Here is a 22,529-nt window from a genome sequence, read left to right on the forward strand (position 1 = left end):
CGCATGGGAATTTATTGTATCACCTGAAGGATAGTTTTCTGTTTCTTGTAGTCTTATAAAGTCTGGCAGCTGTGGAGAAAAAGGAAACTCACCGCATGAGCTAATGACATGTATATTAAACAAAGATACGAGCTGGTGGTGTCAACGGGCCAACCCCGCAGACTTACCAGATCATGACTCGTTGGTTCCGTCCTTAAGCTGCACAGCCATAAAGAACTGGGATGATCATTGGATCAAGAGCTCGCGACGAGTTCGGGCCCTTGGTTAAGCTGTCATGTGCCCGTAGTTCTCCAAATCCAGACTAGTTCTCGAAGCTCATCCATTTGGAAATGATACTGGCTGCCTCAGGGTTTGGTTTAAAAGAAAAGGCCTTTACGGCCTCCCTGGCAAGGTTGTGTCGACTATGGAATGTTGGAGAAACTATACATACTGTTATATAGATTGTAAAGTCTTTAGAAATGCACTATAAGTTCTATTCTCTAATACAGTGATAGCCCTAAAATATCTATATATCGTATATAGAATATTTTATTGTTTTTCAAAGCAACTTCAGAATCAGAAGAGCCGAAGTAGTGTAGTGTCAATCACGTGTCCTTCAGGGATCTCTAGCCAGCAGTCTCATAGCTGTAGTTATTTAAAAATTAATGGACGCTTGGATAGACTCCATTAGTGTTTAGTCCTCGGGCAAGGTTCTCCTTTTGCGGCATTCTCACATACTCACATATCTCGCAGCTGCTTGTCCCAAGTCAATATCTCTTGTCCCATATACCTAGCTTTTGCAGCGACAATATGCAGTGTGCAACATAGTATCAACTGAGAATGAAAGATATTTAAAAAAATAAAATCATTAAAATTAAGAGTTGAAAAAAAAGAAAAAAGATTTCAACAATAAAATAGTTTTTAGTGAAATTTGAGTTCTTCTAAGGCAAGAGGGACTTCCTCCTCCTCCTCCTCCTGGAGGGTGAGGGCGGCGGCGACGGTAGTCGTAGTGGAACTGGCAGCAGCACCGGCAGCACCAGCACTGGTGGGGGCGGGGGTGGAGGCAGAGGTAGAAGGCAAGCCGGCAGGAGGGGGAGCTGGGGTAGCGCGACGACCACCCCGGCGGCCTCTGCGCCGCCGCCGGGGGGTGGGGCAGCACCGACAGTAGAAGCCTAGTATATAATTAGTTTTTATTCGAGGAGAATGCATAGTTGAGCGGCTAACTTGTCCCTGAAGGAATGTGTTAGTATCATGTATATATATATTGCTAAGAGAAACTTACGATAGCGCACAATCCTCTTACTAAGTCTGCCGCTCTCTGGCGACAGATGCTGGCTGGATGTCCAAGCCTTCCGCAATAGTTGTACTATATATTATTAGTGAAATACTTTAGCAAAGTAAAGAGGATCTTCAAGACACAACCACTGTCTTGTCAAGAGAGCTTGAAAGGAACAAGTAACTGTTCCTGTCCAGGACAGAGAGGTAGTGCCTCGAAGCCTGGTCCATCCAACCAAGTGCTTCAAAATCAACTCAAAAAAAGAGGAGCTGTTACTCACACGGGTATGAGGCCACATTCAGACCTCAAGTGGTCGATCTGATCTTTGGCTACCGCGAATTGGGCTATGGATCCGGGTGTGAACGTATCGAGCAATATCATGATGACCGCCTCAAGAAAGCGGATTAGCCACACTATCCGCATTTTCGATCCCAAGCTCTGGCATATCTCGAGGGGAAATAGCAACCCCGCTAAATTGGGGCTTTCTGTTTGTCTTCTCTCAGATGTACCGATAATGTACACCTGTTACAGACTCGGCTTGTTGGTTACTGCTTTTATGTTGAATCCGCTCGGCCAAGCATGCTATAGTCGACCCGGTATAGAGTCTGCCTTCTTCGCAGGGACTACTGACATAATCCAGACACACATCATTTTCTCTAAGCGAAGGGCCCACCCTCGGAAGAGCAAGAATGTGTTGGCCGGTCAGTTTATCGTGGCCCAGAATCGTGTGGGTAGACTCAGGAATTATCGCCAGATATAAGCGAAATACAGCGTCAGGGTCTGCTCTCCGCAGCCGATGGTACAAGCCCTTTTCGACCCAGGATTCGGGACCTGAAAGTTCGCCAAAAGGGGTATTTTGAGCATAGTTACACAGGTACTTCATAACTCTGTGCATGCTTTTGTCGGTCTCTCGGTGAACCTCGTGATCCTCGACTTCAGCATAGTAACTGGTGGTGTCCTCATACTTCAAATTGTCGGGGTACTCCTCGTCATCGATAAGGATAACATCAACACCTTCCGGGTTGAAGGGGACTTCTTCGGGGATGCCATGGAGGGTATGTTTGAGCTCTTCGTGGTCTTCACAGACACATTGGCTGCATGCTTAACAGGCTCTTATTTAGTTATTTTAGTCTGACTCGCTGGCGTATTTTGCTACAGCTTCAGTCGGAGAAGGGTGTTTTCCGGCTGTAGTGCAACCGACTTATAGAAGCTCAGACTTTTCACCGGCTTCTTCAGTATATCTCACAAGATTGAGGATAATGAGATGGTTAGATGAAACTCATTTCATCTTCTTCTCGCGCTGAGTTTTATCTCTAGTTCCAGGGAATTTAGGGACCTGACAGAGTGAAGATTGCTCCTCAGATCCCGAAGGCATTAACTTCTAATAACCCTGACAAGGTGAAGAACTCTCCTCGACCTCAGCGGACTTAGACTGGCACCATTCATCAGTTTCGCCCCTGTCGTCGGCACTGTCACTCTGTTATCAGTTTTCACTTATTCTACGTGAAGTTTGTAATTTTACGTCTGTCACCCCAAAATGAATGGGCACCTAGTGCAGTGAACAAGTTACGCCTACTAGTGTCTGTAGTCAGGACTACATTACATACTCTGGAAAGATTGAACGCCAATCACAATTATCCGCCCTGGATGTCCGCTTCCTCATCAATGGTTTGTGTGGCTAAAAGGCTATATTAGTTCATGGTAATTCAATTGCTTTGATCGAAGTCCACATCCTTCAGGATATGACAAGGAAAGGAAGGATATTTTTCAACTCCCTACGATAAATTAGCCTTTGTACTGTCCAGAATATAGATAAATCTATCGGCATAATAATATCATTATGATTAGAAAGGCAGTCAGCCCTGGCATATATTGAATAGCTCTCGCTATGGGCGGTCTTTATGTAAAGTGTTGAGTCAGGCTGCTGGCTAGCCCTAGTCACGTTATACCAGGCTCACTACCTGTTACCGCGCAAAAGTACAACCTGGAGCTACGAATCACATTTAAGTGAAATATCGACTCATATATAGCTGAATCGATATAAAAAGCCCTGTTTACAATATCTGGAAACGATTTTGACTTGAGGGTACTCATTATGTTATGCTTTTGGGGCTCCGGATGAACCCATTGGGCTACGGGTTATGCTCTCGATATCCCAGGGAATTGGTCATAACTTGTAGTATTTTGTTCCTGACAAAGTCAAATATATGTTTACTAGTTCCAGTGGTATGGTATAAAAGAAAAACGGAAGAATAATATAGGGTCATTGGCCCCCCAATTGTCTTGGATAGAGAAAGGTTTAAAGCATGGGAAACAAGATTAGGGTGTTACATGCCCAAGTTCTTCTTGTCTCGTTGCATTGTATCATTCACCAGTAGGCCTAGCAGGCTAGCACTATAGTGGGGACACAGTAGTCCTAGCCATTAGTCTCCACATAGGTAGACTAACTACGCAGTAACAACTTCTACTTTGAGATACATCCATTTTGCCAATTGCTGGGCAAGAGAGGAGAAATGGGTTATATGACATAAGTAAAGTTGGGTTTTCGTTAAAGGCATACTCCATTCTTTCAACAACTCCGAGAATTGTGCTTGTCCTGAGGACTCTATCCAAAAATGATATAAAAATTCATATAAAACTTCAAAAACAGATGCGGGCACGGGGGTTCGAACCCCGGACCTCACGCTAAGCCCGATTGGGAAGCGTACATGATTACCACTACACTACACCCGCTCTTCTTGTTTGAGTGTGAAAAAATAGCGGAATATCATGTATATGCTGCATAGCCCTCTTAGGCTTTTGTCCCACGGATTTCGGGTGTTTTAAGATTTATAGTGGGTCCACAGCTTAGTTCGATATGGTAGCTTTACTGTGGATCTATTTCTATCTAGTTTTTCTAGTTGTGGTTGCTATAATCGTGTTTTAAAGTTGTTATCTGCTTTGATATTAGGGCACCACATCCAGGTCGTCGGAGGTGAGGTCACTGACAGACTTTTACCTGTTCATGTGACCATTCGATCAGGTGACCATATGATTTTCGAGACTAGTTACGACAGTAGTTTCTACAATTTACACTTCAACGATATAATAAAAAGATCGACTGATGGCCCGGATCGTTGGAAAGACCCTCGATCTCAAACCTTACGATATCTCTACGTACTGCAAAAGGCCGTGCTTCTCAATTTGAAGAACCGTTGCAATCTACACAAGAAACGCGTTATGCCTCTGACACCGTATACTCAAGTTTTAGCACTTGTTTATGACTTGATATGATATTTGAATGTATTTTCACCACTGAGTCGCTGAGACTACCTCACATACTCGGAGTACGGTCGGGGGTAGTTAGACAAGCCTAATTAGCAAGGACTAAGGAGGCCTGAGGTTTTCGAGATGATAAGGAAGCTCATCCCCACCGGGCATGCTTACAATTCTGGGTAACAAAGTGTCAAGCACATACTACCTTAGTATCTGGCTTCCGTATATTTCACCTCTCCAGACACATGTCACTCGTCACTGCTATCGTATATAGTATTCATCAAGTTTCCCCTTAATCCTATGCACCCCTTCTACTTCGCTCCACTCGGGATACAAGGAAAGCACAGCATCCAACTGTAAAGTCGCAGCCTTGATGTTCTCTTCTATCCGTGTACAGTGCATCTTAACAAATTTCTCATAGATGCCCTTAATGTAAAAAGCTGACTGGAAGAAAAGCCTTCTTCCGGAATCACGCAGTAGTGTTGACACGGTATCTGGCAACTGTTGTGATGTTTCTTTGGCCTTAATTGCATTCTCAAGGAAACACCGGTCGTCGCCAAAGCTTTCTCCTTCGGCAAGCCCGTTATTCCTCCATCCCGGAATATCTGCAATGAACCAAGGGTGATGAATCACAGCGGGAAGCGGTGCGAGTGATATCCAATCCCAGTCGATAACCCTGGAATTCAAGTCATCCATTAGAAAAAGTCGTCAAAGCAAAAGATCAGGGATTACAGCACGTTCTTACCCTGTCAAATGGAAGTGATCGCCTTTCATGATATTATACGTATTCAAGTCCCCATGGGCGAAGCCAACATCTGTGTACTTGTCATACTCACCAGCATAGTCTGGGTCATTGACCTCATGATCAGATAGTCGATGGCATCACCCCATCTAGCAGTTCCAGTGAGAGTTCGTCGGAGACCTCGGTCCAGGCTCTCTGTAAGCCAAGCTAAATACCGGGGCTTTGGCTCTGGCTCAAAATTAGGGGGGGGGCTGCAGTGGTCCATAATTGCAGTAGGAACTCCGCAAGGTCCTCGAGGAGCCTTTGGCGTTTGTTAAGAGGGATCTGGGAATTCCAAACCGCCAGCGGTTCGCCACTAACCCACTCTGAATATAAAACAGGGTGTTCTGCCTTGAAAAGCACACCTGGCGCTTTGATGTCTGGGTGGCTTTGTTTGATGTGTTGAAACATCTTAACAGCACGCAGTTCATACTTCCAGTTGTCGGGATCATGGCAGACACGAGCAGCCCACTGTACGGAATCTTTAAAAACAATCTTGAACACTTTGTGCGAGCCACCCTGACAGGGGTCTTCATCAGCAAGTGAGCAGCGAACTACCTCACGAAGGCAGCGGGCTTCAAAGAGAAGACTTGAGGAGTTCGCCATTCCTGGAAGATTAAATAAAGCAAGCGCCAGTTGTGTATATAGGTGAGGAGGACTGAAGGATGATAACACTGACTTGGGCAGGTTACTATGAGAGATGGTTTGTTTTCGGTCATGATCTTCTTTGTTCACTCTAGAATTGCTATCATAGTGGGACAAGATATATTTCACAAGCATGTCAGCCACCAGCAGCCAATCGGAAATAAATAGATACATCCCAGAAAGGCGGCTTTGTGCATAACATGATGCTGATAATGAAGTTGCGACGTCTAATGAATGACATTGAAGAGGGCAAAGTTGTGACCAAAACACCTGGTACAGTAGTTATAACTTTTACCAACATATCGATATAATATTACGCAGTCATCATTCCAAATATCTTGTGCTCAGATTGTATGTGCAAAGTCGTGATTCGAATGTTCGATGTCTATTGTATGCTATGTTGAAAGAATTTCTGAAAAAGAAATTCCTTCTCTTGCGAGAATTGTACTATAAACTTCAATCTGATCCGTTTCTACGTCTCTAGGAAGGCCTTCAGAATGGCAGCAACATGGAAAGAGAATAGGAATCAGAATCCAGGTCCTTTCGCGCAGCCTCCTACCCTACTTGCTACGAATAGAAAGCCCACCATAGCTTTTACAAATGTTTGCTAGCATCGTAAAGAGAGGAGATGCTATGGAAGCAACTGGGTAATATGTTTCTGAGAAGTACATGACTATACATTGCTGAAGATGCAAAGTTGATATGTGCATAAGAGATTAGGAAGAAGCAGAAAAGAATGGTTTTATAGAACACAAGTGAATGAAAGCTCGCATAGCCACTATATCAAGTATTCTTCCGTGGTGATGCAACTCCATTGGATTTGGAGTGAGTCTGGCTGTGGAACCTACCCATTCACGGCGCTGACTTCTCAGGCTATCAAAGTGAGCTCTTTAATACTCCTTCTTAAAAATATCATATACTGAGTTTTCTAGAGTGGTATGCTTTGCATAGTGGTAATTTCCTTCCTGCTAATTCTCATTGAATTAAGACTCTTCAATCAAGCCCTTGTCTTTTCTATGCTCAAATTTTCAACCCATTGTGTGACATTAAATCCATATTCCTCCACACTCCAACATTTTAGAATCCTGGTTAATTACGCTTCCAAGTTAGCTGAAATCTCGCGGGGCCTCTTCACAAGTCACTGGAATCCTGCCCACTATAGACTTTATCAAAGGGTGCAGTGATACATGTCTTCCAAGCTACTACAGTGGCGATAAAAGCATAAATTGCACAAGAATCATGAAGCGAAGGAAATCAGCTTCACTCTAGTATAGCTACGGCTAGGGCCAGCTCATTCATAACTTCCAATAACACCGATGCTCCCTACACAGAAAAATAGCGTGGCAATAGAATAGATGCTATTGCGGCTCCTGGCCTCCCTAGTTTTATGACAGCCGAGTCGTAACAAGTGCTACATGCTGTACTAGGGCTTAATATATTATAAGATTCTGCTCATAAACACCGGCTTATTATACGGGCTTTCAGCCTTCAGGGTGGTCAATAGCTCCAGGCCGTCTCGCTTGCTGCCGAAAGAGCACAGAATAGATCAATGCAAGAATACGGATCACTTCAACTTGCTTAAAAACTCATACAGCATGGCCCAGCGTATGCTTCTATGGGGATGGAGACAAAGTCTTGGCCTTGTCAACGTTGACGTTAATGGCCATCCATGTCCATAGAGGTCGTCTTGAAGCAATCCCATGACTTAAGTATGGTCATGGTGTTAGACAAGCCAGGTGATCGCAGGAAACCCTACAGGATCATTTCATCTCCAGGTGCCGCAGTCTAGACTGCAGACCGTTCTACATAATTAAATTACACACTACAAGTAGTCGGTAAAGGATGTATGGGCAGCAGGTGACTCCGGCCACCATCGCGACAGACCCCCGAAGGAACCCAGCACGGTAGAGGAGCCTTAAGTTGCCCACTTCAATCTTGTTCGCCAATATGACCCAGATCCTGTGGGTATACCAGGTATGTAGGTTGATTATGCGATCGTTACATTAGATTACTCTAATGTGGGTAAAAGTGTGAGAAGAAAAAGAAAACAAGCAAAGGTTGTCTGTTGAAGAGATTTTTATATGTTCCTGGCACGTGATGGGTGGGTACTGGAGAGGAGGTTGGGAGTTGGTAACTTCTACCTACAAGATACACAAGATATGTAATTCATGGTGTATTGATATGAATACAAAAGGGAAATTTAGTGACTACAATACTATTCTATTTGGATATTCATCCGTGCTCCATACCCAACAATACGCACGAAAAAACGAACGTACACAAGGAGAGGAAGATGGGACTAACGATTAACCGAGGCCGTATAAGTCATGTGACCAGTTTTCCGAACTTTTCTTCCGAAATTTGGAGCAAAAAAGAAACTTCCTCTTCTCCTCCCAACATTGGCTCAGCGCATGGTGCTTCTATGTTTGAGCACCATAATCTGACTCTCCATTGTTGAATGCCTTCAATGATCGACAAGCAACTCGTAGAACTTATTATCACATGGATATATCTAGCAACCGAACAACCACACAGTGCGCGTCTAGCCTTTTCAATGGCGAAGAGGCATACTTTTTGTTCGTTCAGTGGGAGATCAAAACCAAACAGCTTTTAGCAGGGCTGCGTCTACTCCACCCTGGTGTTCGCTTTGATCGAACAGCAGGACTATTTTTACGACGAACATCTTAAATCTCAATATCTGAGGGATAGGTCAGATATCTCTGTAGTGACCTTGTAACGTAGTCGGCTGGAGAATGAGGATTTGCAGTGGAATTCCGGACCGCAGGGTATCCATGCCTCTTACGGATATAAGAAATGTTGGTCCGGCCGAAGGCAGCGAGAATGCCAGTTGGCAATTCCGACGCCGGGTTAGTAATGCGAGGGGTCTGGACGAATTTCAATAATCCTCGGCTACTTCACGCAGAGTGGGTCGCGACCACCAAACAGCATGTCGCAATTATTAATGGACGACGGCGATGTTTTTGACCATGTGGAGCCGACCTGGATATCGGGTTGATCTTGATCGTGAAGATGTCGACGTCTTCCCCCAGAACATGTGTTGGCTCAATCCGAGTTGAAAGAAGGATCATACTACTGTGAAGTTCCGGTCCTAGAGCCTAAGCTGACGAGGTGTTGAAGCATAGAGCCATGGATCGGAGGGTTGTTGCCACGGCCAGAGCCAATGCGCAGTCGAGCTTCTCCGCATTTCTGTAGTTCTGCTTCCTGAGTTTAGTAGACAATTGATGAGTAAAAAGGCTCTGGTCCAGCCGGAAGCTCTTGCCCGCTGTGATTGGTGCGTCTCGCCTTTCGATGACATTCGGACTCTGGAAAAGCCATTCGGAAGTACCTATTTGTAGTATCCCTGTCCTGTTCTCCTCTCCTTTTATTCATTCATTCCTTCCTTCGTCCTTCCTTCTTCTCGACTTCATCCGTCGTTCCCTTCTTGATCCATCTCCATCCCCTTTGTATCATCTATTTTACCTCCTAAACACCCTTCACAATGGCTTCGGCTGCTAGAACCGCTTCCCGGGCCTTCCTCCGCTCGACCCCTTCCGTCAGACCTGCTGTCCGCAGCACGCGTTTCGCTCTTCCCACTCAGGCCTTCCGTGCTTCCGCCCGTCGCGGTTACGCTTCCGAAGCGGGTGAGGCCAAGTCCAGCAACACCTTCCTCTGGGCTGGTCTCGCGGTTGCTGGTGGTGCTGGTGCATACTTCTACCTGCAGGGTGGTGATTCCGTCAGCTCCAAGAACTTCGTCCCCACCAAGGAGGACTACCAGAAGGTGTACGACGAGATTGCTCATCGCCTCGCCAACGAGACTGACTATGACGATGGCAGCTATGGACCGGTAAGCCTTCAAATCCAATTCGTGTAAGCCATTGGAACTAACCCGTGATCTCTCGTAGGTCCTCGTCCGTCTGGCATGGCACGCAAGTGGCACCTACGACAAGGAGACTGGCACCGGTGGTAGCAACGGTGCCACCATGAGATTCGCTCCCGAGTCCGACCACGGTGCCAACGCTGGTCTCAAGACCGCCCGGGACTTCCTGGAGCCTGTCAAGGCCAAGTTCCCCTGGATCAGCTACTCCGATCTCTGGACTCTGGCTGGTTCCTGCGCCATCCAGGAGCTGGGTGGCCCTACCATCCCTGGAGACCCGGCCGCCAGGATAAGGACGTCGCTGCTTGCACCCCTGACGGCCGTCTGCCTGACGCCGCCAAGGACCACCAGCACGTCCGTGACATCTTCTACCGCATGGGATTCAACGACCAGGAGATCGTGGCTCTGATCGGTGCCCACGCCCTCGGTCGTGCCCACCCTGATCGCTCTGGTTTCGACGGTCCCTGGAACTTCAGCCCTACTGTCTTCACCAACGAGTTCTTCCGTCTGCTGGTCGATGAGAAGTGGCAGCCCAGAAAGTGGAACGGCCCTGCCCAGTTCACCGACAAGACCACCGGAACTCTGATGATGCTCCCCGCCGACATGGCCTTCGTCAAGGACAAGGCATTCAAGAAGCACGTTGAGCGCTATGCCCGCGACAGCGATGCCTTCTTCAAGGACTTCGCTGATGTTTACGTCAAGCTCCTCGAGCTCGGCGTTCCCTTCGAGAGCAAGCCCGAGGATCGCTTCGTCTTCAAGACCTCCGAGTAAGCGGTTTCCATGCCCTGATGTCGCATCTTTTTGGTTGGATTTGGTTACAGCGCACTGTTCCTTTTTTCTGTTTTGATATCCGGCGTGTCATTTAGATACTGGCCATCAGCGATGGTTCATATTACTTTGCCATGTATATGTGGAGGATATCCACCAGGCAACTGGAAGTTTGGTAGAGAAAAATTAACTCTTTGATTCACACACTTACATCAAACTATTGATAAAGCCGGGCTGCCAGATAGTATTGGTATGTCATTATAGAAAGATAAACGGCGCGTAGCATTCGCAATTGGGAGAAACATTGGAGCAAGTGGCGGCGGTCACAGCCGACATGGCGGAAAGTCTTGAACTTCAATTTCCGCCGCCAACCCACCATCCAACCCATATTAACTACAACATACACTCCTTTGGGTTCTACCTACAAACAAACTTTAGAAAAACTACACAAATGAACTAAACACCACTCATCAGAGAAACTCAAAATGACCCGCTCAAACGCAGTCACACACGACTACTACGAAATCCTCAACATCCAATCCACAGGAAACACCGTCCAACTCTCCAAACAACAACTCAAACTCGCCTACCATAAAGCCCTCCTAAAACACCACCCAGACAAAGCCTCCTCTGTCGCAAACAGTGCCGACCTCCCCCAGTCCAACCAAGACCTGTCGCGCGACAGCAAGACCTACACAATCGACGAGATAACAACCGCCTACAAGACCCTCTCCGACCCGCAGCTCCGCGCGGAATATGATCGCGCCTTGCGCCTAGACCGCGCGAAGGTTGTTGAGCGCGAGAAGACGGGTGCGGTGTTTCACACTGGACTCGAGGTGGTTGATCTCGAGGATCTGGCCTGTGAGGAAGAGGGCGACTCGGCTTTCTGGTACAGGAGCTGTCGGTGTGGTGACGAGAAGGGGTTCTTGGTGTCGGAGGAGGATCTGGAGAGGGAGGCTGAGCATGGGGAGATTGTTATTGGGTGTCGGGGGTGCAGTTTGTGGATGAAGGTTTTGTTTGCGGTGGAGGAGGATGGCTGAACGGTACTATTTCGGTTCGAGGGATTTGATATTTTGGGGACCTTTGGTCTCTCGAGATGCGAGCCGCGGGCTTGCACTCTGCCGCTGCCACTCCGGGTTCTGGTTGTGATGCAGTACCGCTCGTGTCTTTACTCGGTCACGGATGCATATGAAAACGCCCAAGGGATAGTGCGAACGCAGTCCCGTTATACGGCGTCAGGTTGAATGACTGAGAGTGATAGATCGCTGAGCTGATGTGGTGTCTTCGAGAGGGGGGAGAAGGGGGGTAAGGCTCGTGTACAATGTGCATGTTGTTAATAGCCTACTGAGAGACACCTTGTGCATGGAAATATATATAGCATGTACGGTGATACCAGATATAATTTGTTGAGAATATATATCATACATACCCAGCTTCATAACAAACAAGGCTCATTGTAGCTAGAATCCATTCAATACTATAAAAACCAGGAACAGGTAATATTCACCTAATTACGTTACACGTTTGCACAGTGAATCTACGTGTAGCGTCCCTGCAGAATTGTTTTTAAGCCTCTGCGGCGAAACTACGGAGGGGCTGTGATGACATATATTGACCGAACATCAACTCCGCCCCCTCTTCTTCCTTCCCTCTTCTCACTCCTCATTCGACCGCCACAATGACGAGCACCGTTCATATCTCCTCCAAGGAGCAGTTCAGCACCCTGCTGACGAAGTCTCGCTTTGTTGTCGCGGACTGTAAGCTGCAACCATACCCCTCATTCCTCTGCGTCACCCCACCCCCCCAGCTTCCAGACCACCTGCAATGACAGCTGCTAACTGACATTCACAGTCTACGCAGCTGGTGCGGACCATGCAACGCCATCGCCCCTGCCTACGAGCAGCTGGCAGCCCAGCTGTCACGCCCGAACCGAATCACCTTCACCAAGATCAACGTCGATCACCAGCAGGACATCGCTAAGGCCTACGGAGTGACAGCGTACGTCCCCACACCCAAAACACCTTCCAACCGTACTAACACTACAAAAAACACACACAGCATGCCCACATTCATCGTCTTCGAGCGCGGCCGTCCAACCTCCACTGTCAAAGGCGCCGACCCCAAGAAGCTGTCCGAAGTGGTGCGCAAACTCGCCTCCGAGGCCAGCAAGCCCGACGACGGCGGCGGCGAGGGCTCGTCAGGCGGCTCCGATGCCGACTGGACCGGGCTGCTGCGCCGAAAGGCTACGCCGACATCACGGACCAGTATGATCCCAAGGGTCTGGAGCTGCTGAACCGGGACAGCGAGTTCGGAACGGCCAAGACACTCTTCGAGACGTCGAAGCCGTCGGCGCTGAACAACGGCAAGGGAACGGCCAAGGACTGGGTCGAGAGCGATACCGATGAACAGCTGATGCTCTTTGTTCCATTCCAGTCGACTCTCAAGGTGCATTCGCTGCAGATTACTTCGTTACCCCCCAGTGACGGTGACGATGACGACGAGGTTCCCATGCGCCCGCAGACGATTCGGCTCTACACGAACCGCGCGCATGTCCTGGGCTTTGACGAGGCGGACGACATCGACCCCGCGCAGACGGTGACTATTCAGCCCGAAGATTGGGATAAGAAGACCGGGACGGTCAAGATTGATCTGCGGTTTGTCAGGTTCCAGAGGGTTACGTCGCTGGTTATGTTCTTTGTGGATGGGGATGGGGACAACGACAAGCTGCGCGTGGACCGGATCCGTATCTTTGGTGAGGCGGGCGAGAAGAGAGAGATGGGCAAGCTTGAGAAGATTGGTGATGAGCCTGGCGAATAGACCTTTTTTCTCGATATGACAAGGATACCTTAGACGTGATTACGATTCTACAGAAGCAATATTGACCGAAAAAAACTTTTTTCATTCATTCTTTCTAACTATTGACAATCCGGTAGATCCCCCTCCAAGTACCTGGCACTGCCAGGCTGCTTGATGGGAGGCCTAAATGGAAATGTCCGATCCCAAACCAAATGGTCTCATCCTTAGAAAATTCAGAAAGACCAATAAAGTAGAACCGGCGTGCAATTTTCTTTTCTCTGTGACGCAACTGACACTTGGTCACATCATGGGGGAAATATGATGTCCAAGCAACACGGGTGAAATAGTAGTTGCGTCGCCGCACGAAGAAAGAAAAGAAAAAAAATTCTCAAAGAATCGCAGCATCGCGAGATATTTATCCTGTGGTTTTTCGGAACCGGACTTACTCTCCCAATCCATGCTGGACTAAATAGCCGAGAGCCAGAATTAGGTAATGTGAATGCTTACATAAGAAGTTGATATGAAAAATTTTCTTTCGCCTTCTTTTTTTCTCCCTTCTTCTTTTCTATAAACAAAATAAAGGCTTATGATGAGACAATTGGATGTTAAACATATGATAGGAAGAGACTGATTCCTGCTGGGAATGTGATCTCAAACTCCATCCACTGAGGCCTTTTTTCTTTTTTCTTTTTTTTTTTGGTCCTTACTTTGGTTTTTCTTTGTTGCTCGCTGCTGGGCACTTCTTGTCCTACCTTGGTGCTTTGTGGGCATTGGACTTGGGCGGTGCAAGGTTTTGCATTTTGATAAAGAGATGTTTTTGTGTGGTGTTGGTAGTTTAGCGAATAGCAGTAATATGCCTTCGGTCCTGCGTAGTTATGCATGTCGATAATTCCGAAGGATATGTGCTAGTTGCCGAACCAATATGTTCATGTTCCCATGACGAACGCTGGTTAATCGCATTGCGTCAGCGTATGCTCTCTATCGCGGTTAAATTGCACCCTTGTACCAGATGTCGTCATTTCTGCCTGCGTTGGTCCCCGATATCCATGGGTCTCCCCGATTCAGATTGACAATCTAGGGACCTGGTCGTGCACGAGCTGTAAAACAAGACTCGCTAACGCGGGAACCTGAGCGTCGCTCCTCCCGGTACCGACGAATGCTTCGAAGCCATCTTTTTTATCTGTGATCCATAGTTGGAGCCGAGCAACCATCGTGAACCACGGGCCGAGTATGTCGCGGCGAGATCTGAACCGATCATGTCCTCGTATCGGATCTGGGTGCCCCCATCTGGTCAGCTGGGATTCTGCCCGCCACAGTGTTTCATGTATCCAGACTCCACCGTCCACCGCTGGTACTGCGAATCGTAGATTGAGGCTCTCCACGGACGAGAGACGGAGGCGATCATGGATAACGGAGAGGACGGAGATCGGAAATGCGAGGGCCAGAAAAAATTATCAAATTCTTCATCGCCCCTCGCTGCACATCTCCTCAAGCATGGTTGCATTGGACCCACGACGGATGGTGCACCACGGGAAGGTCTCACGGTGAGACGCAGCGATCAGTCGGGCCAATCCTTCCATAGGTAAATCCAGTGATAAGTACTCCGTACGTGGAGAAATAGTGCCTCTGGAGTAAAATTCTATCCAGATAGAGTTTCAGTCTATGTCGGCGCTATTTTCGTCCAGCCCTCGACCAAAGCTTCCAACACCCTGCAAGAGGTCAATCTAGCGATGGCGGGCTTGGGATAGTGCCACTTCCCATTCATGGTTCGGTGGGCTCCAATGACCCCAACGTTGTAGAGACCTTGAAGGTTGGTTTTAAAGCGTTTCCATGACCAACGACCTCGTATACCGAAGTGTAGTGGCAAGTGGCAACGTGATAAAACTCTGACCTGAGCTGGAAGGGAACTCGTGCGTGAAGATCCCTGAATTTATTGTGTTCTCCGCATCTTCTAAATAGGCCGAAAGTCAACATGAAATTGGCTCATTCCAAATGGAAGGTGTCACTCTCTGCAAGAGTCAATAGTGAGAGTTTCCCCAACTCTGGGACTGGGTGGATAGGCGAAAACCTTGGTTTGCGTGATTTCACCAAGTAGTGACACCTCCTTCCCGTCTGAGAATAAGCACTGGGGGAGAACCGTGGTCACTTTTGGTACTATGCAATCATGATCAGCATAATAGAGCCCATGTTCTCTCTCTTTTCTCCAACTCCCAGCGGCCCGCATATACCGGACAGGGACTAGACTCGGACACTCGAACCAATCTTCTCGTTTGAGGCAGGCCAGGTTCTCCAGATTCAGGAACCGGAAGGCTTGGCCCGGTAGAGCACTTAATTTCTGCACAATCACATTATTCGTCCATGATCTTCTTATACGGAGTAGCGTTGCGCGGTACTCCGCAGTTGACCGCGATAGCGAGTCATGATGCCATGGAATTACCCAATTGGTTAGACAATCATCGCATGCCAACGGTGTATCACGCACGTGCTTCTCTCTCAGCCCTTCTGCAGTCCACTGCCTAGGTTAGTTGGTTCAATCTGTTTGACTTTTGCCGCTGGAGATCGACACCGCTAGTTGGTCCTCCTGCTGCAAAGCTCCAGGAACGGAACCCAAATCTGCGCGCCACGGGCCTCTTTTTGCTCTATTCCCTCAATATTTGACAGTATTGGCCGTGGGAGTTATTGTCCTAGCTCAAGTGCCGGGATATCCCCCACGGCACTAAGTCTAGGAAGATTTGGAAGCCAATGGAAGTCGGGAATGCACACCGCAGGTTCCGGAATGAACCCAACCCAACAAGCATTTCGCCAGACAGGACACCCACCGACTAGCACTATGCATGCAGCTGCATCTCGGGTCGAGGAGTGGACACGGTGTTCTGTTGGTCCCCGCAAAACCACTGTCGCTCGTCGGTTCTCGGGTCCAATCTGATCCCGGGCTATAGCATGGGGGGTTATCTTGGCAGCTATCATTACCCAAGAGGAAATGAGGGATTTGGCATCCTTATCGATATCGACTGTGTGTGTGGAGTTCTTGTTTGGCTCTGAGAGGTGTGGGAAGTTGGTAACATGAGAGTTTGTAAACCTAATAAAAATTCTAACCCAAGTGCTATATTGTCCTAGTGTCAAATAAGTCTCGTATCGAGAAAAGAACGCCAAATGGAACGTTCTTCGAACGTCTTGGCATGACGACGAGGATCCTCTTCGTATAGCTACGTTATGACGGTTTCAGAAACGTCATTTGGAATTTCCAACCAACAGCTTCAAATAGATAGTGCTCCGTACTTCGCTGGTGGCGGTGGTTCCCCTGATGGTACCTTGTACGTACTAGGTGGTAAGGTATCTCCATTGTCGAAGGGAAACTACTAAGCGACTAGTACGCCACCGGGGGGGTACCGACAAAGATGATTGGAGGATTAGCGGACGCGTAGTCTGTTTCAGATGTTGAGCTTCCAACTTCCGACGAAAGTCTGTCCACAGAACTGGGTACCTCTTCCGAGCGAATGGGTTTGGAAACCTCCAATATTTCCGGAAACTGGCCTAATTGACGGTCTTTCCCGACTAAGAAGGTACCTTGCTAGCTATGCCCCACCGACTAATATATGTGTGGCTGCGGCTAAGATAGTAGATCGTTTAGGTAGAACAAAGACTGAGCATATGATACTGTGTAAGGAAGACCAGAAATTCCTTATCGTCTCCGAACTAGAAGTAAGACATTTCGGTGTGAAGGGAAAGAGTTAAAAAAGAAAGGGCGCTCCGTTAGGGCAAGTAACCGTCGGGTATCTCTTGGTATTTCCGTTTTAAGACGTTTCAACAGTGCTTCCATAATGATCAACATAACTGATCGTGCCATCAGTTATAAACGACCAGATTCCAAATCAGCTAATAGCTTTCCTTTTTGAGGACTACTCGAAGTCCACCTTCAACCATTGCATGATGCGCGTCACTTTCCTCAGTAATTAATTTGCCATCACTAGTGATCCACAACTCCCCCTCGAGAGTGGGTGCTTGTACAGTCTCATGAGAATGAGTGATGCCTATGTATCTTTCCTTATTTTTTCCCCCACGGTCCTCTAGCCAACCGATTTCCGGTCAATGTCATACGTCCTAAATTTGGTACCGAGCCACTGTTGAGTCGTTTACATCGAAGACTCCGGATGCTGCGGCCACGATAAACAGCCTAAGGCATCAAAGATACGGATACTCACAGATCCCACCTTTCTCGTACCACGCTGCTGATTCGCCGGGGGGAAGCCGCTCCTTCCCGTGGCCTTCAGCACGGTCGCTTTGCCTCGCGATGCCTAATCAATTATTCATGCCCACACTTGGACCCTACCGCCCGCGGATGCGCGCCATACTCCGTCTTGAATCCACAGGTGTCAACGTCGCAAAAAGACGCTGTTCCGTTGGCTTGGACCTCCGTTCATCTTAAACCAGTAACGAGCTGTTCGGTGGCATTCGGTGGCAGACCGAGAATACGCCATGAGGCGAGACAACGGTCGAGACTATTTGATTTTAGTTGACAGTTTAGTATCATGATATGCTGTTGGTGTGGAGTCGCCGCTATGGACCTGTCACCGAGCGTCCAGACTCGACGCTCTCGAAGGTCGCCTCCCGTTTCTGAAGTGATATTCTGAATCGATATGTGTGCGACGGATTAACCGCGGTGTTGAAGAATCATGATCGTCAACGGCGAGGTCACTCTAGCTCGTACACCGTACTTTGTGGGGTTGAACCAAGTTGAGTCGCCATTTCTACCCTGTCAGATTGAGAGAATGATCAGAGCCGTTGATGTTGGTTTTGTTTTTTGTTTTTCTTTTTTCCACTGTACTCCGTTTTGCTTTTTCTTCTCTTTCTTTGTGCTTACTGAACACATCACAAAATATTTTCTTGGTTTGTTGTCTGTGCTACAACGGTTTCTGCGGTGGCAAGACAGGGGTTCACTGCAAGCCCTCGAGGGATGATGGCTATCTGCTTACGTCGTTAAGTCCGTTGACTGTTGCAACGTCGTGATTGACATTGTTGATTAACTTCCGGCCTTCAAGCACTCTGTAATTTCGGGGTACTCTTCGGCCTCTGCGATGGAGCAGCGTGGGGTGCAGTGGCAAGTACTAACGGAGTAGTGGTGGTTTAACGCTCCTCCGTTGCCTTCTCGAAGGTCACCAATTTCCTTCCATGCATGATTTAAAATTACATGGACGGAGACTCTAACCGAAGTCGGTATAACAAGTTAACAACACCTCGTCTAGATGGGGCTTTCAGAATTAATGAATATCCCACTATGTTCTTAGGGTGCTCTAGACGACCTGCTACTGTACGGACGTTAGTAGCATCGTACGCTATATACTAAACCTGCGGAGATGGTTTTTATCGCGCAGTCCCCTAAGGGTTTAGTGACATTGCGGCAGTCTCCGTTTCCAACCATCGGAATATCAGGGGACTCCTTAACACCGACTTCTGCCATCCAATCGCCCACCCTGGACAAAAGGATAAAAGTGGCGCCGGGGTAAGGGGGGTTGCAACCAATGATCCATCCCGGATGGATTCTATCTTTAGATGGAACCAATAGTGGCCCGGCAAAACCCTCTCTCCCCCCGAACTTTATCACATCCATATGAATGCCTAATAAAAGAATAAATTGAAATTCATCCATGAGCGAGAGATTCACACGAAGTTTCGGGAAGGAAAGTCCCGAAGGGAAGGCTTGGGTGTTACCATGGCAAGTAATTTAGCTTTTCACCAGACGGCGGTTTGTTGTTACACGGCGGTCTGGCTCTTGGGGCTTGCGTGTTTCCCGAGGGAAGAAATCACTGGCTACCTAAGAAAAGCTTTGATCTAATTCGGGCTCTTGGCTTGCATTTGACAGCTCTGACCGTGTCCCTTGCTTGTGGCGCAGCCTGTCAGTGTTATCTGTAAATCTGGTTCATCGCGTTTGTTTCGGATTTCATGGATCGACTACTTGCTTGTTTTTAGTGTTTGGGACTTTGCATGAAGGGTAAGTAAGGATGGGGGTCATAGTATGTGGGTGAATACGCAATATCGGTCTGCAGGTGTTATGTAAGAAGTGACTCGGGCAAAGAGGTCCCAGATGAATTGGACGATTCAGTTCGCGTCACTAGTACCTGTCGGGTTGGCCGATGCCAATCAAATGCAGTCGAAGTGACCAGGATGAGGGTCAACAGCGAACCATTGTACTCTTTTCCAATAGATAAACCATTTTTTATTACCACATAATTCTATTTTGACAGCTCGGATGGTGTAACCTGAGTTGACGGCAACATCCAAGCGTCACTTTTGAGCCCGATCAAAGCAAGGGTTGGAATCTTTTAGTAGATGCTGAGTCGCGCCAGGGCTGCAGGCTGCATTCTCCGCACTTGTTCCTGCAGTAGGCTTAGGTAAAGCTGATCGATCATGTATCCAGTAGCCGTTGAACAGGTCGAATCGCAAATGTGAGCAGCTCTTTGTTCTGAATGGTTAAGGTTATAGTGCTTGCGCTATGGGTTGGTGGCTCAACTCTCATTTTTAAGGCGAGTGAGTCCAATGGTACTGGGATCCAGTACCCCGGTTGAATTACCCTGTTCCGTACATGACATGTAAGAGAGAGGGCTCAATATGACTACGTGCCTTATGCAGGTCAGCATCTCATGAGAAGTTGCCTAACTGGATCGTCCTATGTAAGCGAAGTCAAAGCGTTTCGTTCCTCGGCATCAGTACTTTGTTGGGAGAGACTCGAAGGGGAGATGGCGGTATGAAGACGTTCTCCTCCGGAGTCAGTAGGGCAATATGACTCCAACCTGACTAAGTTCATATTGTCCGTCGAGACACCCACACACGCGCTCTAATGTAAGGTACAGGTTGTAGCATACCACCATGCCACTATTTGATACCTAGTGGGGCCTAGTCAAGACCGTTTCACCATTGGTTTTGGTAGAACATAGTCTCTCTTCTCGAAGTTTGCTACGAGTTCATACTCTGAATGATACCACTGAGAAGCCTCACTCGGCGGACTGGTGTGTTGGTGACGTGATTTGGAAACGTTCCCATTCATCGCGGGCCCAAACTTCTTTTGCGACCGATATTCGGATTGACACTATTCCGTCATTTGACAACCAAATACTACATCTTCGTTACCCGCACACGCAGATCTTAACTGGAAATATGTAATTGACGGAACGAAAGAGAAAGATGAAGAGAAAGAGGGAAAAAAAAGCAAAGTGATGTTCATTATTCCCTTCTTTTTTCAATCATCGTCCTGTCGCCTTTGGGGTCAAATCCCCCAAATGGCGGACGGGACGATGCTCAGCGGGGCCGGCTAGGCTAGCCGGCGAGTCAATCCTCCCATTCACGCGCAGAGTTCATTGGCCCTCAATGCAGCTTCGGTGTACCCAGTCTTGCAGCCAACTTGCGCAGTGGGAGAAATGTCACCCATTATCTGGCCTATCAGTGACCCTCAGCCCATGGGATGGCGAGGTCGGATGTTCTTTACCCATTTTTCCTTTTCTTCCCTGGTGAGGGTCCCACACACCCTGCTCCCTCTCCTGCGAGGCCGCCACCCCACTTTCAATTTACTTTTGCTAATGGCCACTGGCTCGATTTTGGACTCGCCCTCCCATGTTTGTGGGACAGTCAAGCCGCTGATAAGCCAGATAGGCAAAGACTTGAGGACGCAAGTCGGTTTCCCATTGGTAACAAGACTACCGATATGTATGGCACATCACCGTATCACTGTCCATCAATCACTGGTCGTCCCCCAGACTCAGATTATCATTGATGTCTTAGATATGCGCGCGCGCGAACACATTGTCTTGATCTTTGCAGTCTGACTGGATTCAGAGAGTCATGAACGTGACTTCAGCTCTCGGGCAATCAAATGTTCAAACTCCTATTTCAGGAAGGCAAATCATACTTCAGGTTTACTTTTCAGCCCAGGTCTCGGATAACAGTGGCAATTCACACACAACACACAATCAATCAGCTCGATGGTAGGACTGGACAGTAGGATTAGGGCATTAGTCTAAGGATTATTACCGATGATACCTAAATAATTTAATAAAACATCACATAGATTAGTATTTTTTTTATTTGTTTTTCATAGGACGGACGGCCAACAACCTTTGTTATTATCTTATTACATGAGACATCATACTCAACACCAAATCACAGGAATAATTCCCCAGTCTGCATCCATCCATCATACTATATTATGTCAATGCGGTATTTGACCACGAGTGAGGTTTTCTCTTTTACTCCCCATCCCTATTTTTGTTCTCTTTCCCTTTTTAAATGGTATAGAACAATCTCCGCATTTTTTTTGTTCTCGTTACGAAGTACTATTACCAGAACTATCAAAGTGTGGTATACTAAGTTGGCAAGAACCAAAACTTCCCAAGGTAAGGTACTATGTTGTATGTAACAAAATGGGGGTGTGGCCACTTTCGCTCTCTCTTTTTAATCTTTTTATTTTTTTTCTTTTTTCTTTTTGGGAGTCCTCAGATGGAGTCTTTATGAGGACCGCCAAGGTGGTCCACTCGTGCTCATGCGTCCCACATGCTTACGCCTTTTTTGGGTTCCCCGGCCGAGGTAGTGGTCCCATTCCCTGTTAGTCGCGCATTGGATTTGTCGGTTGTGTGTAGTTCGGATGGATCCTACGCTACCCTTTCCCCAATGGAGCAATGGCACAACATTTTAGGGTAGACTTAGTTGTGGCTAGCAAAATGTAGATGGTGGTTATGATGATGCGGCGGATGCTGCCACTGTTGATGAAGCGTCCCACCTCCCGTCTGTTGGTTGCTCCGCTGTTGGAGGAACTGAGATGTGCACCGGCGTCAATCTGTGCCTGCTTGTGTGCCGTCCTGCATCTGGTTTACGTGAGAGGGTGTCGGTAGGGCGGCTGTCGGAGATGTAATTACACAGTAACAGCAAATCACAGTGGTTCTGAAGAAATCAGGCGGAAAAAAAGAGGCAAAGGAATGGGAGTGGGAAAAGAATCGCGAGAGAAGTTTCCCCTCCAAAGTGTAATCGGAGTCGAGAAACAATTGGGATTCATGAACAGAGTTATTCCCATTGATCATTCGCACCATTCCGGCAAAGATTAACTGATAATCATAGGAAATCTGGCACCACCATGGAGAGTATCCTTGGAATTGATGGGCGGATGCACC

The 22,529-nt window shown here is 47.6% G+C and overlaps 5 protein-coding genes across 5 annotated transcripts; 3 read left to right on the forward strand and 2 right to left on the reverse strand.

The window, feature by feature from the left end:
• Positions 1 to 900: 900 nt before the first annotated feature.
• Positions 901 to 2,918, reverse strand: ANOM_006108 (uncharacterized protein; the record flags this gene model as incomplete). Its single annotated transcript, XM_015551365.1, has 6 exons — positions 901 to 1,108; positions 1,283 to 1,345; positions 1,536 to 1,645; positions 1,902 to 2,332; positions 2,645 to 2,724; positions 2,863 to 2,918. Coding segments are annotated over 6 exons (741 nt in total). The 3' UTR covers positions 901 to 1,107.
• A 1,853-nt stretch (positions 2,919 to 4,771) lies between these two features.
• On the reverse strand, positions 4,772 to 5,897 carry ANOM_006109 (uncharacterized protein; the record flags this gene model as incomplete). Its single annotated transcript, XM_015551366.1, has 3 exons — positions 4,772 to 5,186; positions 5,256 to 5,355; positions 5,468 to 5,897. 3 exons carry the CDS (start codon positions 5,895 to 5,897, stop codon positions 4,772 to 4,774), a joined length of 945 nt encoding a protein of 314 aa, XP_015406889.1.
• Positions 5,898 to 9,329: 3,432 nt separating this feature from the next.
• ANOM_006110 (peroxidase) lies at positions 9,330 to 10,581 on the forward strand (the record flags this gene model as incomplete). Its single annotated transcript, XM_015551367.1, has 3 exons — positions 9,330 to 9,780; positions 9,839 to 10,132; positions 10,162 to 10,581. Exons 1-3 carry the CDS (start codon positions 9,436 to 9,438, stop codon positions 10,579 to 10,581), a joined length of 1,059 nt encoding a protein of 352 aa, XP_015406901.1. The 5' UTR covers positions 9,330 to 9,435.
• A 482-nt stretch (positions 10,582 to 11,063) lies between these two features.
• ANOM_006111 (diphthamide biosynthesis protein 4) lies at positions 11,064 to 11,618 on the forward strand (the record flags this gene model as incomplete). The annotated part of the gene is made up of 1 exon (XM_015551368.1): positions 11,064 to 11,618. The coding sequence occupies one exon, from the start codon at positions 11,064 to 11,066 to the stop codon at positions 11,616 to 11,618; it is 555 nt and encodes a 184-aa protein (XP_015406900.1).
• An 812-nt stretch (positions 11,619 to 12,430) lies between these two features.
• ANOM_006112 (thioredoxin) lies at positions 12,431 to 13,481 on the forward strand (the record flags this gene model as incomplete). Its single annotated transcript, XM_015551369.1, has 2 exons — positions 12,431 to 12,580; positions 12,637 to 13,481. Coding segments are annotated over 2 exons (858 nt in total), but the record flags the coding sequence as incomplete, so codon positions are not given.
• Between the last annotated feature and the right edge of the window lie 9,048 nt (positions 13,482 to 22,529).

Source organism: Aspergillus nomiae (assembly GCF_001204775.2).
Source record: "Aspergillus nomiae NRRL 13137 chromosome Unknown contig00134, whole genome shotgun sequence".
Lineage (NCBI taxonomy): Eukaryota > Fungi > Ascomycota > Eurotiomycetes > Eurotiales > Aspergillaceae > Aspergillus > Aspergillus nomiae.